General features: G+C 54.1%; 1 protein-coding gene across 1 annotated transcript in view; it reads left to right on the top strand.

Annotated features, from left to right (window-relative positions):
- epha2b (eph receptor A2 b) overlaps window positions 1-15,765 on the top strand; it is a 54,431-nt gene that overhangs the window by 15,194 nt on the left and 23,472 nt on the right. The window contains exons 4-6 of the mRNA XM_078425574.1: window positions 11,941-12,096; window positions 13,041-13,370; window positions 14,626-14,750. Coding sequence (XP_078281700.1) covers window positions 11,941-12,096; window positions 13,041-13,370; window positions 14,626-14,750 — 611 coding nt within the window. The remainder of the gene's footprint in view (window positions 1-11,940; window positions 12,097-13,040; window positions 13,371-14,625; window positions 14,751-15,765) is intronic.

Raw genomic sequence — 15,765 nt, forward strand, 5'->3', positions numbered from 1 at the left:
CCCCCCCCCCCCCCCCCAACCCTTGTAAAGAGAGAGACGAGGTTGTTTAATTGTGGTATTTAGCACAAAAAAAACCACATCAATGAAATGCTGAAGAAGTCAGAATTTCATGTCTGAGTTAGGGTCCCGACCCGAAACGTCACCTGTCCACGTTCTCCAGAGATGCTGCCTGACCTGCTGAGTTACTCCAGCACTTTGTACCTGTCCACGTTCTCCACAGAGATGCTGCCTGACCTGCTGAGTTACTCCAGCACTTTGTACCTGTCCACGTTCTCCACAGAGATGCTGCCTGACCCGCTGAGTTACTCCAGCACTTTGTACCTGTCCACGTTCCCCGGAGATGCTGCCTGATCCCACTGAGTTACTTGTATCTATCTTTGGTACCTCTTAGTTTAGTTTAGAGATCCAGCACTGAAGCAGGCCCTTCGGCCCACCGAGTCCGCGCCGACCAGCGATTCCTTCACATTAACACTACCGTTACACACACACTAGGGCCAATTTATTCCCACCCAATTAACCAACAAAGCTGTATGTCTTTGGAGTGTGGGAGGAAACGTTTTCTCGGAGAAAAACGTGCAAACTCCGTACAGAAAGCACACGTGGTCAGGAGAGAACCCGGGTCTTTAGCGCTGTTTGGCAGCAACTCTACCACTGCGCCACCGTGCCGCCCGGCAAGTTTGTTCCACACTTTGGAGAGAGGGTTTACCAGGACGACGTGTGGATTAGGAGGTATTAACTACAAAGGGAGGTTGGACAGGCTGGGATTCTATTCTCCGGAGGTTGAGTGCGACCTGATTTGAAGTGTGTTATGGGAGACAGGGAGAGGGTAGGCTGTCAGAACCAAGATTGGAAATCCCACACGGGTTAGGAGGGAGCGAAGGTACAAACTCCGTGCAGCCAGCCAGCGCCCGTGGTCGGGATGGACCCCGGGTCTCCGGCGCTGTCAGGCAGCAGCTCTACCCGCTGTGCCCAGTGCCCGGCCCCTGACAGCGTGACCAGACTGGGCCGCTGCAATGATCAACGTTTGAACATCAGCAGTGAATGGAATTGAAAGAGGCTGCAGGAAAAACAACAGGCTTATCGTTTTGTACTGAAAGAAAGAAAGCACTCTAGGTTTGGACATCCTGCTTCCTAAAGCAGGGATTAAGCAGGAAAACTGTGCATTAGTGAAACTGCAGTGGCAGCACTAAAACATCCCGTGACAAAGGCTTTGTACATCAGTAACTCTGGCCCTGCAAAATGCTGGGTTTGCTAGAAGCGCTCTGAGCCCAGTCCTGCACGACTTCTCCCTGCCGCTCGGCCCAGATCAGTTCAGAGCCATAGAGTGACACAGTGCGCACACAGGCCCTTCGGCCCATCTTGCCCACACCTTGCACCTGTCCAACCGCTTCTTAATGGCCTCATTCTGCTCCTATCACTTATGAAGTTAGGAAAAGGGGACGTACAACGAGATCTGGGTGTCCTAGTACATCAGTCACTGAAAGGAAGCATGCAGGTACAGCAGGCAGTGAAGAAAGCCAATGGAATGTTGGCCTTCATAACAAGAGGAGTTGAGTATAGGAGCAAAGAGGCCCTTCTGCAGTTGTACAGGGTCCTAGTGAGACCGCAACTGTGTGCAGTTTTGGTCTCCAAATTTGAGGAAGGATATTCTTGCTATTGAGGGCGTGCAGCGTAGGTTTACTAGGTTAATTCCCGGAATGGCGGGACTATCATATGTTGAAAGACTGGAGCGACTAGGCTTGTATACACTGGAATTTAGAAGGTTGAGAGGGGATCTTATCGAAACGTATAAGATTATTAAGGGGTTGGACACGTTAGAGGCAGGAAACATGTTCCCAATGTTGGGGGAGTCCAGAACAAGGGGCCACAGTTTAAGAATAAGGGGTCGGCCATTTAGAACGGAGATGAGGAAAAACGTTTTCAGTCAGAGAGTTGTAAATCTGTGGAATTCACTGCCTCAGAAGGCAGTGGAGGCCAATTCTCTGAATGCTTTCAAGAGAGAGCTGGATAGAGCTCTTAAGGATAGCGGAGTCAGGGGGTATGGGGAGAAGGCAGGAACGGGGTACTGATTGAGAATGATCAGCCATGATCACATTGAATGGCGGTGCTGGCACGAAGGGCCGAATGGCCTCCTCCTGCACCTATTGCCTATTGACGCAACTACTGTGCATCAGACTGAACATGTTGATTTTCCTGACATTAGATTTTTTTTTTGAATGAATGTGTAATTTTACTGTCGGGTTGTGGATTATTGTGTTAGACAGAAGAATCTGATTGTGGGTATGTGTAGCCACAGGAAACAGTCGGGCTGACCAAAGACGGATGGAGTTTCCATTAACTGTGGTGATTGCAGTTAATTGGACTGTTTCCTGCCCCCCTCCTCCCGGTTTGCACTCTCTCCCCGTGACCTGCGTGGGTTTTCTCCGGGCGCTCCGGTTTCCTCCCACACTCCACAAAGACGTGCGGGTTTGTTGGCTAATTGGCTACGGTGAAAATTGCACATTGTCCGTGGTGTGCGCAGGCTAATGTTGGTGTACCGGGGCGATGGCTGGTCGGCGCAGACTCGAGGGGCCGAAGGGCCTGTCTCCTTGCGCTGTGTCCCCGAAATCTAAAGTCGCTCGCGGGACAATTCTAACCTGAGGCAGGCACTAAGTGCTGAGTAACTCATCGGGTCAGACAGCATCTCTGAAGAAAAGGAACAGGCGATGATTCGGGTCCGTAAGTGATAGGAGTAGAATTAGGCCACTCGGCCCATCAAGTCTGCTCCGCCATTCAATCGTGGCTGATCTCCCTCTCCCTCCGAACCCCATTCTCCGGCCTTCTCCCCGTAACCGCTGACACCCGTACTAATCGAAGATGGGGACCCTTCTTCAGACTGAGAGACAGGGGGGAGGGAGACTGTTGTGAATTGTTCTCTTTCGGAAGGAGTATGCCTTTCCCAGCCCTCTCCCTGAGGGGGACGAAGTGTTTAACCAACAAGTCTCCACTCGAGCTTCCTGCCGCCATTGACGGGTAGCTGCCTCCTTTGGCGTCGCTGGTTTCATTGACCAGAGATGTGGAGATATCGGGTGTGGATACGTCAGAGTGTGAGCTGTTGAGTGTATTACTGCTCTCACTCGCCTCTCTGTCCTGGGCCTCCTCCACTGCCAGAGTGGGGCCACATGCAAACTGGAGGAACACCACCTCATATTCTGCTTGGGCAGCTTACACCCCCAGCGGTGTGAACATAGTTTGGAGATACAGCCTGGAAACTGGCCCTTCGGCCCCACAGAGTCCCTACTGACCAGCGACACCCCGCACATTAACCTACCCTATACGCACTCTAGGGACTATTTTACATTTATACCAAGCCAGTTGTCTGCTCCAGCACTTTGTGTCTTATCTGCGGTTTAAACCGGCACCTGCAGTTCCTTCCCCAGTGGGCCAAAAGGTCAGTGATTCATTGCCCTGTTCCAGAAAGATCTTTCCAGCATGAGTCACCCTGTTATCTCTGTGCTGAATGAGGATCAGTTCCTTCCTAGACTGTGCGATTGATTTTGTTTGTGGGTGTGGCGGGCGGCTCCTTAGTTTTTTGTTGCCAGACCACTTTACTCTGTTTTACCGTGATTTCATCCTGGATTTTAGTTTGTTTAGATTTAGAGATACAGCACAGAAACAGGCCCTTCGGCCCACCGGGTCCGCGCCGCCCAGCGATCCCCGCACATTAACACCACCCTACCACACACGAGGGACAGTTTTACTTTTACACCAAGCCAATTAACCTACATACCTGCACGTCTTTGGAGTGTGGGAGGAAACCGGAGCGCCCGGAGAAAACCCACGCAGGTCACGGGGAGAACGTACAGACAGACTAAACTAAATTAAACAAAAATCAAACTGAAACTAAAGTAAACTAAACTATAACTAAATTAGACGAAAATAAACTAAACTATAACTAAATTAGACTCATCTAAATTGAACAAAATTAAATCAAACTAAACTAGAGTAAACTAAATGAAACTAAAGTGAAGTGAAAGTGTGGAACACACTGTGGAACGGGCCGTTAGTTAATCAGACGGGGATTAGTGGTGACTCTGTGCCGACCCACACCTGCACCCACAGCAGGATCAGACCCACGTGTAACATTTAACCTGCCTCCCAGCCACCTCGCCTCGCCCCTGTCCTTTTGCCATATCCTGTCGTAAACGAGAGGATTTTAATTTCCAGCGTGCTAATTTACGGGTGCCATTAGGAGCTGGTTTGTGAATGGCGTTTTTAATTTCCGCTCTCTCTCCCTCTCTGTGTCTCCCCCCGGTTGCCATGTTTTTGGACTGTGGACTGTGGGCTGGGCTGAGTTTAAATCCAACTCCATTTCCCGACCGCCTCCCTTCGTAACCTATCACCAGATGTATCATGTAGTTGTGTGTTAATTATGTAGTTGTGTGTTTATTATGCAGTTTTTGTTGCTTTTTCCCGTTCCCCATCCCCCACTCCATCCCCCTTACCCTCCCTCCTCCCCCACCCTCCCTCCTCCCCCACCCTCCCTCCCTCCCCCCCTCCGTAGGAGGTAGATTTAAAGGTTAAAATGTGAATAACTTTAAAAATATAACACCGATTCCAATGAAACTTCTTCCATTGCCACCAAAGGGATGACGGTGAGCAAGGTGGGCCTAAAATCGTCGCGCTCTCGTGTACTGTGTTGGCTGTAGTACAGGAACGAACGAACAAACGCGAGTTTTAGTAGACAGATGTGGGGACCGGACCACTGGTCGGCGAGGGGCATGCATCTCTAGAACTCAAACTAGAAGCTCGGATGTGGCCCGGGATGAGTTAATGTTCAGGCATTCGGGGAGACGCCCTGATTGGCGAGGGTGGGGTCAAAGCTCTCCACGCCGAGCTGCAACCGCGGAGTTGAAACTTGTCCAGCCGTGGCTCACAGTGGCTCCACCTTTGCTCAGCTCGACAAGTGTTTGAAGGCACGACGTGACATTGGAGGGCCAGATTCCCAGGCACATTCCTGTAGAGCTCGCTCACTTCCTTGGTCGTGAGATAGAGATCGGCCGGCGGAGGGATGTGTCCGGGCTTGCCCCACACCCTCCTGTCACCGTGTCTTCATGACCCGCCGCTAATGCCATCCGCTCCCATTTTAAAAAATAAAAGCAAAAATAATTTATTTAATTAATTACGATCAAAACAAAACACACCCACCACCAGAGTACAAGACCACCAAATTACCTGGAGAATAACTTTCAGACTACTATGTTACAATCAAAGATACTAGAGGAGCAAGATGAACGAACCACTCCGTCGAAATCGTCTATACTGAAGTGTAGTACGCAAAGGAGGGGAACGGCCGCCATTTTAGTAAACAAACCCCGCCATTTTAGTAAGCAAAACCCGCCGCTCGCTCTGCCTCTCGCAGTGTAATCAGTGTTTTGGTGGAACAGTATGTGTGGTGATGCCATTAAAATGCAGATTATATCTCATCTATCAACTCACAGATTTTTGTTATTTTTCTTTTTAAATGTTTCTGCAAGTTTCTGCCGACTAAAATGGTGCCGTGACTTACTACGGATTTTAGGGTCGAGTGGTCCATCTTGCTCCTCTAGTATCTTTGGTTACGATCCTGACCAATATACTAAATAGCTACTGTACAAATATGTCCTACCCGGGCGCGGATGTACGTAACCGCGGGAAAGGGGCAGGCAGCCGGCTCGGGCAGAGCCCTCTCCCGCCTGGCGCCGTGACTCGCGGACGGCCATCTTGGCCAGGCCCAGGAGCGACCCAACCAGGACATCCTCGGCCCCGCCCTCTCCCCTACGCACAGGGTGTCCAAACGTGAGGATGGTGGGTGCTGTGCGTCTACTTTGAGGGGCGGCACGGTGGCGCAGCGGGTAGAGCCGCCGCCTCACTGCGCCGGAGACCCGGGTTCAATCCTGGCCTCGGCTGTGAACCCGGTATGACTGTACGGCAATCTGAATGTCACTGTACCTTAAACGGTGCAGGTGACAATAAACTGACCTTGAAAAATAAACTGACCTTGTCTGTGTGTAGAGTTTACACATTCTCCCATGGGACTACCAAACATCCCACCGCCCAAAGACGTGTGGGTCTGGAGGTCATGTAGGAAAGAACTACAGACGCTGGTTTAAAGCGAAGGTAGACACAAAATGCTGGAGTAACTCAGCGGGTCAGGCAGCATCTCTGGAGAGAAGGAATAGGTGACGTTTTGGGCCGAGACCCTTCTTCAGATGTCAGGTTAAAAGCGCTGGGCATTTCTGCCCCCACCTCTCCCATCCCGGTGCGTTCCAACCAGTTTGGCCTCCACTGAAACTCAACACCTGAGCATGATGGGCAGGTTGAATATATTGGTGATATTTCTTAAAGGTACAGAAGTGTGAAAATACACAGCTCCAGATTAAGGGACAGTTTCTTCCCAGCTGTTATCAGGCAACTGAACCATCCTACCACAGACCTGAACTATCATCTACCCCATTGGCGACCCTCGGACTATCCTTGATCGGACCTGGCTGGCTTTACCTTGCACTAAACCTTATTTCCTTATCTTGTACCTAGGGTTGCCAACTGTCCCGTATTAGCCGGGACATTCCGTATTTTGGGCTAAATTGGTTTGTTCCGTACGGTACCTCCTTTGTCCCATATTAGGCCCGGGGGGGCGCTGTAGGCCCGGACAGTGTAGGCCCGGAGGCCCGGGCGCCGCCTAACGGAGGTTGCATAGCAACCCGCCTCCCAGCCCGGGTGGCCGCCGTTGGTGGAACGGTAGCACGTGGGCGCTGGCTGGGTGAGGTCACGTGGGGCGCAGGGCGGTGATGTCACCTTGTGCCGTATTTGGGAGTGAGATACCTTGGCAACCCTCCTTGTATCTGTACACTGTGGACGGGCCGATTGTAATCATGTCCAGTCTTTCCGCTGGCTGGACAGCGCGCAACAAACAAGCTTTTCTCCGTACCGCGGTACGCGTGACAATAAACTGAACTAATCCTCTCGGTTGCAAGAGCATCCTGCGACCGGTGACCTCATCGCCTGGACGGGTCTGCATGGCTGGTTGCACAGGATGTCCGCAGCATATCCTCACTTCCTCTCCAGATGCAAGGCGCCGTCGGGAAAGCACCGGCCCGGTCGGTGTCCACGGGAGGGGCCGGGCTTCCTACATCCATGCCGGCCTCTTGGCCCTCCCGCCAATTCTCTGGATGCTTCCGGGAGAAAGTTAGATAGAGCTCTTAATGATCGCGGAGTCAGGGGGTATGGGGAGAAGGCAGGAACGGGGTACTGATTGTGGATGATCGGCCAGGATCACGGTGAATGGCGGTGCTGGCTGGAAGGGCCGGATGGCCTCCTCCTGCACCTATTGTCTAAAGGGGTTGACAATTTCCAGCAATTACCTTTAACCTCTGGCCTCTGTATCTGTGGAACAGGTTGGCTGAGATAGAGATGTTGCTTTCAAACCGCCCTGTTTATTGTTTGTACATTCAGTGGGGTAGAACAGGTTCCCTTATGCTGAAAGCAAGTGCCTCTGTACAGCCCAGGGTGCCTCGTTATCACCTTCCCCGGCTCACAATGATCTACTCCACACTCCACTTGCCCTTCGTCCCCTTTGATCGGCCCTTTTCATACCTCGCCCGTCCATATCTGTGGTGCTGGCTCGAAGGGCCGAATGGCCTACTCCTGCACCTGTTGTCTATTGTCTTATCTCGAAGACAGGCACAGAAAGCCGGAGTAATAACTCAACGGGGACGGGCAGCATCTCTGGCGAGGAGGAATGGGTGACGTTTCGGGTCGAGACCCTTTCTTGACCTCCCCTGATTCTCACAGTCTGGAGAAGGGTCTTTTCCGACCCCGAAACGTCGCCCATTATAGACAATAGGCAATAGGTGCAGGAGGAGGCCATTCGGCCCTTCGAGCCAGCACAGCCATTCAATGTGATCATGGCTGATCATTCTCAATCAGTACCCTCCGTTCCTGCCTTCTCCCCATACCCCCTGACTCCGCTATCCTTAAGAGCTCTATCCAGCTCTCTCTTGAATGCATTCAGAGAATTGGCCCCCACTGCCTTCTGAGGCAGAGAATTCCACAGATTCACAACTCTCTGACTGAAAAAGTTTTTCCTCATCTCCGTTCTAAATGGCCTACCCCTTATTCTTAAACTGTGACCCCTGAAGTTCTGGACTCCCCCAACATTGGGAACATGTTTCCTGCCTCTAACGTGTCCAACCCCTTAATAATCTTATACGTTTCGATGAGATAACGTGTCTTACGACCCTTCTCTCCAGAGACGATGACTGTCCACGCTGAGTTACTGTTGTGTCTCTGATCTTAACTGCAGATGCTGGTACAAATCGAAGGTATTTATTCACAAAATGCTGGAGTAACTCAGCAGGTCAGGCAGCATCTCAGGAGAGAAGGAATGGGTGAGATGGTTTCGGGTTGAGACCCTTCCTTCCTGGTGAATCTCCAGGTGCTGAATCTGTGGTGGCTTTGCAGAAACGCCCGCTCGCGTAGAGAGCGTTAAAGAACAGCCTTGTGACTGATTTACACCGCCTGTTGTCCGAAGGTTAGAATTATAAACAACGCCCAGGAATTGACACAGCAGAAAGATCAACACCTGCCTGACTGTGTGCTCGTGAACAATCCCTGTACAAATTCTCCTGTGGCTAGGGGTTGCCAACTTCCTTGCTCCCAAATACGGGACAAAGGGTGACATTGCCGCGCGCCCCCACGCTTCCGCCATTGGTGGAGTGGGAGCGCGTGGCCACTGGCTGGGTGAGGTCACGTGGGGCGCGGGGCGGTGATGTCACCCTTTGTCCCTTATTGGGGAGCGAGGAAGTTGGCAACCCCTACTGATACGGGACAAGGGCGGTCAACCAATTTTAGCCCAAAAATACGGGATGTCCCGGCTAATACGGGGCAGTTGGCGCGCCCAACCTGTGACTGCCCCCACTTTTACCTGTGGCATTCTCTGCCTCAGAAGGCAGTGTAGGCCAATTCTCTGAATGCATTCAAGAGAGAGAGCTAGATAGAGCTCTTAAGGATACCCCCTGACTCCGCTACCCTTAAGAGCTCTATCTAGCTCTCTCTTGAATGCATTCAGAGACTTGGCCTACACTGCCTTCTGAGGCAGAGAATTCCACAGATTCACAACTCTCTGACTGAAAAAGTTTTTCCTCATCTCTGTTCTAAATGGCCTACCTACCCCTTATTCTTAAACTGTGGCCCCTGGTTCTGGACTCCCCGAACATTGGGAACAGTTGGCATCCCTGACCTCTGCACATGTGACGATAACGAGCCCAGAGCTGAAACGATGGCTGTCCCATGCTCCTTTTGTGTGTGAGGGGGAACAGTGGTTGACAGGGGATGGCCGAGCTTGGCCATAAAAGCCAGCACTCATTACTGGGTCAGTGGAGCCATTAGCAAAACACCGCTGTGATCTGAGTCCGCCTCATTCATGCCGTGTGTGTGTGCGCAGCAGGGGTGGTGCTTGGGCTCGCTTGGACTGAGCCTGCCCTGCGTTAACCCCTCCACAACGAGCGGAAGGAACTGAGGCTGCCCCAGCCCCTTGTCGTGTTCATCTCATCAGAGAGAGGAGAGAATGACAGGCGGCGCATTCTGACGGCAACCTGGCGCCACCACGCCACCGCCGCTCGTGAATGCATCAGCGTTACTGCCGTGTTGGTGGGCATTCACTATTCTACCGACAGCGAGCGGGACCCTCAGTGAGATTCCCAGCGCAAAACAAGGCAGCAACACCAGCCCTGTGCCCCAGCACTGCTCCACACCACAGCTCACTCACTCTGGCCTCCCCTGGCTATCTGGCCAACTCCTGCTTAGTCAGTTTAGTTTAGTTAGTTTAGTTAGTTTAGGTTAGTCAGGATTTGTTAGTCTGGTTTTGTTAGTTTAGGTTAGTCTGGTTTTGTTAGTTTAGGTTAGTCTGGTTTTGTTAGTTTTGTTTTGCTAGTTTAGTTTTGTTAGTTTAGTTTGTTTAGTTTAGTTAGTCTAGTTTTTTAGTGCAGGGTAGTGTGGGGGCGTGCAGTATAGTGTGGGGCGTGCAGGGTAGTGTGGGGGCGTGCAGTATAGTGTGGGGCGTGCAGGGTAGTGTGGGGGCGTGCAGTATAGTGTGGGGCGTGCAAGGTAGTGTGGGGGCGTGCAGTATAGTGTGGGGCGTGCAGGGTAGTGTGGGGCGTGCAGGGTAGTGTGGGGGCGTGCAGTATAGTGTGGGGCGTGCAGGGTAGGGTAGTGTGGGGGTGTGCAGGGTAGTGTGGGGGCGTGCAGGGTAGTGTGGGGGCGTGCAGGGTAGTGTCGGGGCGTGCAGTATAGTGTGGGGCGTGCAGGGTAGTGTCGGGGCGTGTAGGGTAGTGTGGGGGTGTGCAGGGTAGTGTCGGGGCATGTAGGGTAGTGTGGGGGCGTGCAGGGTAGTGTGGGGGTGTGCAGGGTAGTGTGGGGGTGTGCAGGGTAGTGTGGGGGTGTGTAGGGTAGTGTGGGGTGTGCAGGGTAGTGTGGGGGTGTGCAGGGTAGTGTGGGGGCGTGCAGGGTAGTGTGGGGGCGTGCAGGGTAGTGTGGGGGTGTGCAGGGTAGTGTGGGGGTGTGCAGGGTAGTGTCGGGGCGTGCAGGGTAGTGTCGGGGTTTGGCGATCGCTGGTTGATCGGACGCGATGGGCCGAAGGGCCCGTTTCTGCGCTGTACCTCTAAACTAAATTAAACCATTCTTCAGTTCAGTTCATTCCAGTTTAGTTTATTGTCACGAGGTACAGTGAAAAACGTTTTTTGTGGCGTGCTTTCCAGTCTGCGGAAAGACAACGCACGATGACCGTCGAGCCGTTTACAGCGTGCAGATACTGGATAAGGGGGAGTAACGTTTCTTGGCCTTGAAGCTGTGCCCTTGGGAATGACCTCCCCCTGGTGTGCCAGTGGCTGCCAGGCTTGAGCGATCAGCTGTGGCTCCGTGACTGTACACAGAGGGCTGTTGTGCCCCTCGGTGTGAACGCTGGGCTGGTGAAGCCCCTCTGTGAGCTGGCCGTGGACTGCTGTGTGAGGGGTGGCAGGTGTCCCGGCAGCTGTCGGCCCGGCTTGTGGGAAGATGCCGAGACATTCCCACAAGCTCCAGCGAGGACCCGGCCCCCGAGATGGGATTTGGGAATCTGCCGCCATTGGTAACCCCCTTCCCCCACTGGCTCTCCCCGCTGGAGAGACCAGCTCGGCTCGGCTCGGCTCGGCTCGGCCTCCACAATGGGCTGACTGTCAGGAGATCAACCCTCTGTTTACATCAGTGGATTATTGAAGCCACTTGACCCCTCTCCTCACCAGCTCTCGACTGGAAAGCTGAGCTAAAGCCCCCTTTCACAGCAGAGCCACCTGTCACACCCCCCACCCCCCCCCCCCCTCACTCACGCACAAACTCCACGCTCTCTGCTGTGGCCTCGGGTTACCAGAGCTGCCAGCCGGCGCACAAGTTCACAAGTTCACTCGTTCCAGCAGCAGAATCAGGCCATTCGGCCCATCGGGTCTATTCTGCCATTCAATCATGGCTGATCTATCTCTCCCTCCTAACCCCATTCCACTGCCTTCTCCCCGTAACCCCCTGACACCCACACTGATCAAGAACCCGCCACTCTCCGCCTTACAGTTATTAACCCCCGGTAATGGCAAATCAGTTTGTGTAGGAAGGAACTGCAGATGCTGGTTTAAACTGAAGACAGACACAAAGTGCTGGAGTAACTCAGCGGGACAGGCAGCTACGTGCATTAGCCTGGTTTGTTAAGGCATGCTTTGGTATGCCATGTTACGGTATGCTTTGCCATGCGTGTGTGTGTGTTGCCGTGTTACAGTATGCTTTGCCGTGTTAAGGTATGCTTTGCCATGTGTGCGTGTGCGTTCCCGTGTTACGGTATGCTTTGCCATGTGTGCGTGTGCGTTGACTCTGTGCTGACGTGCGGCTCTTGTGTTTCAGAGTGTAAGGAAGGCTTCTTCAAATCCATGGCCAGCAACCAGCCTTGCGTGAGATGTCCGGCCAACACCCAGCTGTCGGCGGCTGGCTCTGCCGCCTGTCCCTGCGCCGAGGGGTTCTACCGTGCCGCCAGCGACTCGGCCACTGCGGCCTGCTCCTGTGAGTTCGCCCACCCTCCCCGCAAACCGCACGGGGGATGTTTAGAGTTTAGAGATACAGCGCGGAAACAGGCCCTTTCGGCCCTCAGTGTCCACGCCGACCAGCGATCCCCACACACTGACACTATCCTACACACACCAGGGACAATTTTTATTATTACCACACGTTTACCAAACCAAACGTTTGCCAAACCTGTACGTCTTTAGAGCCTCAGCGTGTGTCAGGGGTTGTGTGGAGAAGGCAGGAGAACGCGGTTGGGAGGGAGAGATAGATCAGCCATGATTAAAACGGGTCTCGACCCTTCATCAGACTGAGAGCCAGGGGAGAGACACACTGGAGATATGGAAGGGTAAGGTGTGAAAACAACAGATCAAAGCACACGTTGATCAAGGATATCACAGAAACCTTCCCCACAGCTACATAACATTGTGTGGAGGAGAAAGCGGGATGACATTAGTGGTTGCCAACTTCCTCACTCCCAAATAAGGGACAAAAGGTGACGTCACCGCCCCGTGACCTCACCCAGCCAGTGCCCACCAATGGGCTGGGAGGCTGGTTGCTACTGCATCCGGGCCTACAGTGTCCGGACCTACAGTGACTGGGCCTACAGCATCCGGGCCTACAGCGTCCAGGGCTACAGGGTCCGGGCCTACTGCGTCCGGGCCTACTGCATCCGGGCCTACAGTGTCCGGACCTACAGTGACTGGGCCTACAGCGTCCGGGCCTACAGCACCCCTCAGGCCTAATAAGGGACAAGGGCGTACGGGACAAACCAATTTAGCCCAATATATGGGATGTCCCGGCTAATACGGGACGGTTGGTGACCCTAGGTGGCATCGCACTGGCAAGTGCCAGCTGCAGGGGGTGGTGGGGGTGTGGGGAGGGTGAGGTTTGTGGGCCTTGTTGTGGTTGTCGTTGACCCCGTGTTCACTTTGCCCCCACAGCTCTGCCCTCGGTGCCCCAGGCGGTCAGTGCCAGCGTGACTGGGTCCACGGTTCTGCTGACGTGGAGCGCGCCAGTGGACACGGGCGGGCGCGCCGACGTGACGTACAGCGTGGCGTGTGAGCGTTGCGGCGGGGAGCGGGCCCGGTGCCGGCCCTGCGAGCCCCACGTGCGGTTCAGTCACCAGTCGCCGCTGTTGGGCACGAGCGTCAGCGTGCTGGAGCTCAGCCCCTATACCAACTACACCTTCACCGTAGAAGCCCACAACGGGGTGTCCAACCAGAGCCCGCACCGCAGCGTCGCCTCCACCATCGCCTACGTCAACGAGACTGGTACGTCACGCACGCACGCACGCTGCAGGATCATCACACGGACCAGTGTAATCATCATGTACACTGCCGTCACGGGTACTAGTGTGTCCTGTGTTGTTGTCACGTGTGTTATTGTCAGGCGTGCCATTGTCACGCGTAGCGTGTAATCATCATGTTCAGTTTAGTCTAGTTTAGAGATACAGCGCGGAAACAGGCCCTTCGGCCCACCGTGTCCGCGCCGACCAGCGATCCCCGCACACTAACACTATCCTACACACACTGGGGACAATGTTTTTACATTTATACCAAGTCAATTAACCTATAAACCTGTACGTCTTTGGAGTGTGGGAGGAAACCGAAGAACTCGGAGAAAACTCACGCAGGTCACGGGGAGAACGTACAAACTCCGTACAGACGGCGCCCGTAGTCGGGATCGAACCCGGGTCTCCGGCGCCCCGATGTGTATTATCATCACGCGGGACATCACGGTGGCGCAGCGGTAGAGTTGCTGCCTTACAGCGCCAGAGACCCGGGTTTGATCCTGACTACGGGTGCTGTGTGTACGGAGTTTGTACGTTCTCCCTCACCGCCTTTGGAGTGTGGGAGGAAACCAGAACACCTGAAGAAAACCCACGCAGGTCCCGGGGAGAACAAACAAACTCCGTTACTGACAGCACCCGTAGTCGGGATGGAACCCGGGTCTCTGGCGCTGTGAGGCAGCAACTCTACCACTGCGCCACCGCGCCACCCTGAGTTTTCTCAAATCCACTGGAGTGGGCAATCACCTTGTGATGGGACGTGAGTGGTCCAGCATAGGGACATCCAGAGATTGGGTCAGCTGCTCTGTGTTCATCGTCACTAGGGTCGCCAACTGTCCCGTATTAGCCGGGACATACCGTATTTTGGGCGAAATTGGCTTGTCCCGTATTAGGCCCGGGAGTTGCTGTAGGCCCGGACAGTGTAGGCCCAGACAGTGTAGGCCCGGACAGTGTAGGCCCGGACAGTGTAGGCCCGGGGGTTGCTGTAGGCCCGGACAGTTTAGGCCCGGACAGTGTAGGCCCGGACAGTGTAGGCCCGGGTGCCGCCTGATGGAGGTTGCATAGCAACCCGTCTCCCGGCCCGGGCGGCTGCCATTGGTGGAGTGGGAGCGCGTGGCCGCCGGCTGGGCGAAGTCACGTGGGGGCGCGGGGCGGTGACGTCGCCCTTTGTCCCCTGTTTGGGAGTGAGATAGTTGGCCACTCCCCCTAATCGTCACTGCCTCCTCTCCTTTCCACAGAACCCCCGAAGATCACCTCGATCATCATGGACAAGCAGGAGAAGGCCAGTCTCACCCTGTCCTGGACGGTCCCCCTGCGGCAGATGAGGAGCATAACCGGCTACAAGCTCAAGTACAGCAAGAAGGTGAGGCCAACGTGTGTTGACTGCCCACTTCACTGTGTCCATCTGGGCCTGCAGCTTCTGCCCACTGCCTCTCCTGCATTGCTATTGCCTTTGGACTTTAGAGATACATCGCGCGCACAGAAACAGGCCCATGCCTCATGCCTACCGGCGATCCCCACACATTAACACTATCCTGCACGCGGTTTTTACCAAAGCCAATTAACCTACAAACCTGCAGGAGGAAAAAAACTGCAGATGCTGGTTTAAATCGAAGGTAGACACAAAATGCTGGAGTCACTCAGCGGGTCAGGCGGTATCTCTGGAGAGAAGGAATGGGTGACGTTTCGAGTCGAGTCTCGACCACTGAGTGACTCCAGCATTTTGTGTCTACCTTCGACCCACAAACCCGCACGTCTTTGGAGTGCAGGGTGGAAACCTGGGACACCCGGAGAAAACCCACGAGGTCACACGGGGGAGAACTTGCAAACTCCGCTCAAACGGCGGCCGTGGTCAGGATGGAACCCGGGTCTCTGGCGCCGTGAGGCAGCAGCTCTACCCGCTGCGCCACCGCGCCGCCCCGAACCTCCAGCCACCTCTGGGCCTCGCGTCTGATTTGTGCCGCAAAAGTCCATCGGAGTGAAATGCGAGATACGGGAACGTCTCTTTTTATCCCTTTCATTTCCTAACTTCGTTCTTTGAACATAGAAGATGGGTGCAGGCGTAGGCCATTCGGCCCTTCGAGCCAGCACCGCCGGGACATAGACCAATAGCGCGCAGGAGCAGGCCCTTCGGCCCGCAATGTCTGCGCTGGGCGCGATGATGCCAATTGAAGCCAACCTCTGCCTGCACCTGATCCACTCCCTGCATAGCCATGTACCCATCAAAGAGCCTCTTAAACCTGGTATCTGCCTCCACCACCGACCGCCCCTGGCAGCACATTCCAGGCCCCCACCACCCTCTGTGTAAAGCAGAAACTTAACCCGCACATCTCCTTTAAACTTTGCCCCTCTCACTTTCAAAGCATGCCCTCTCGTCT

Source organism: Rhinoraja longicauda, chromosome 30, assembly GCF_053455715.1.
Source record: "Rhinoraja longicauda isolate Sanriku21f chromosome 30, sRhiLon1.1, whole genome shotgun sequence".
NCBI lineage: Eukaryota > Metazoa > Chordata > Chondrichthyes > Rajiformes > Arhynchobatidae > Rhinoraja > Rhinoraja longicauda.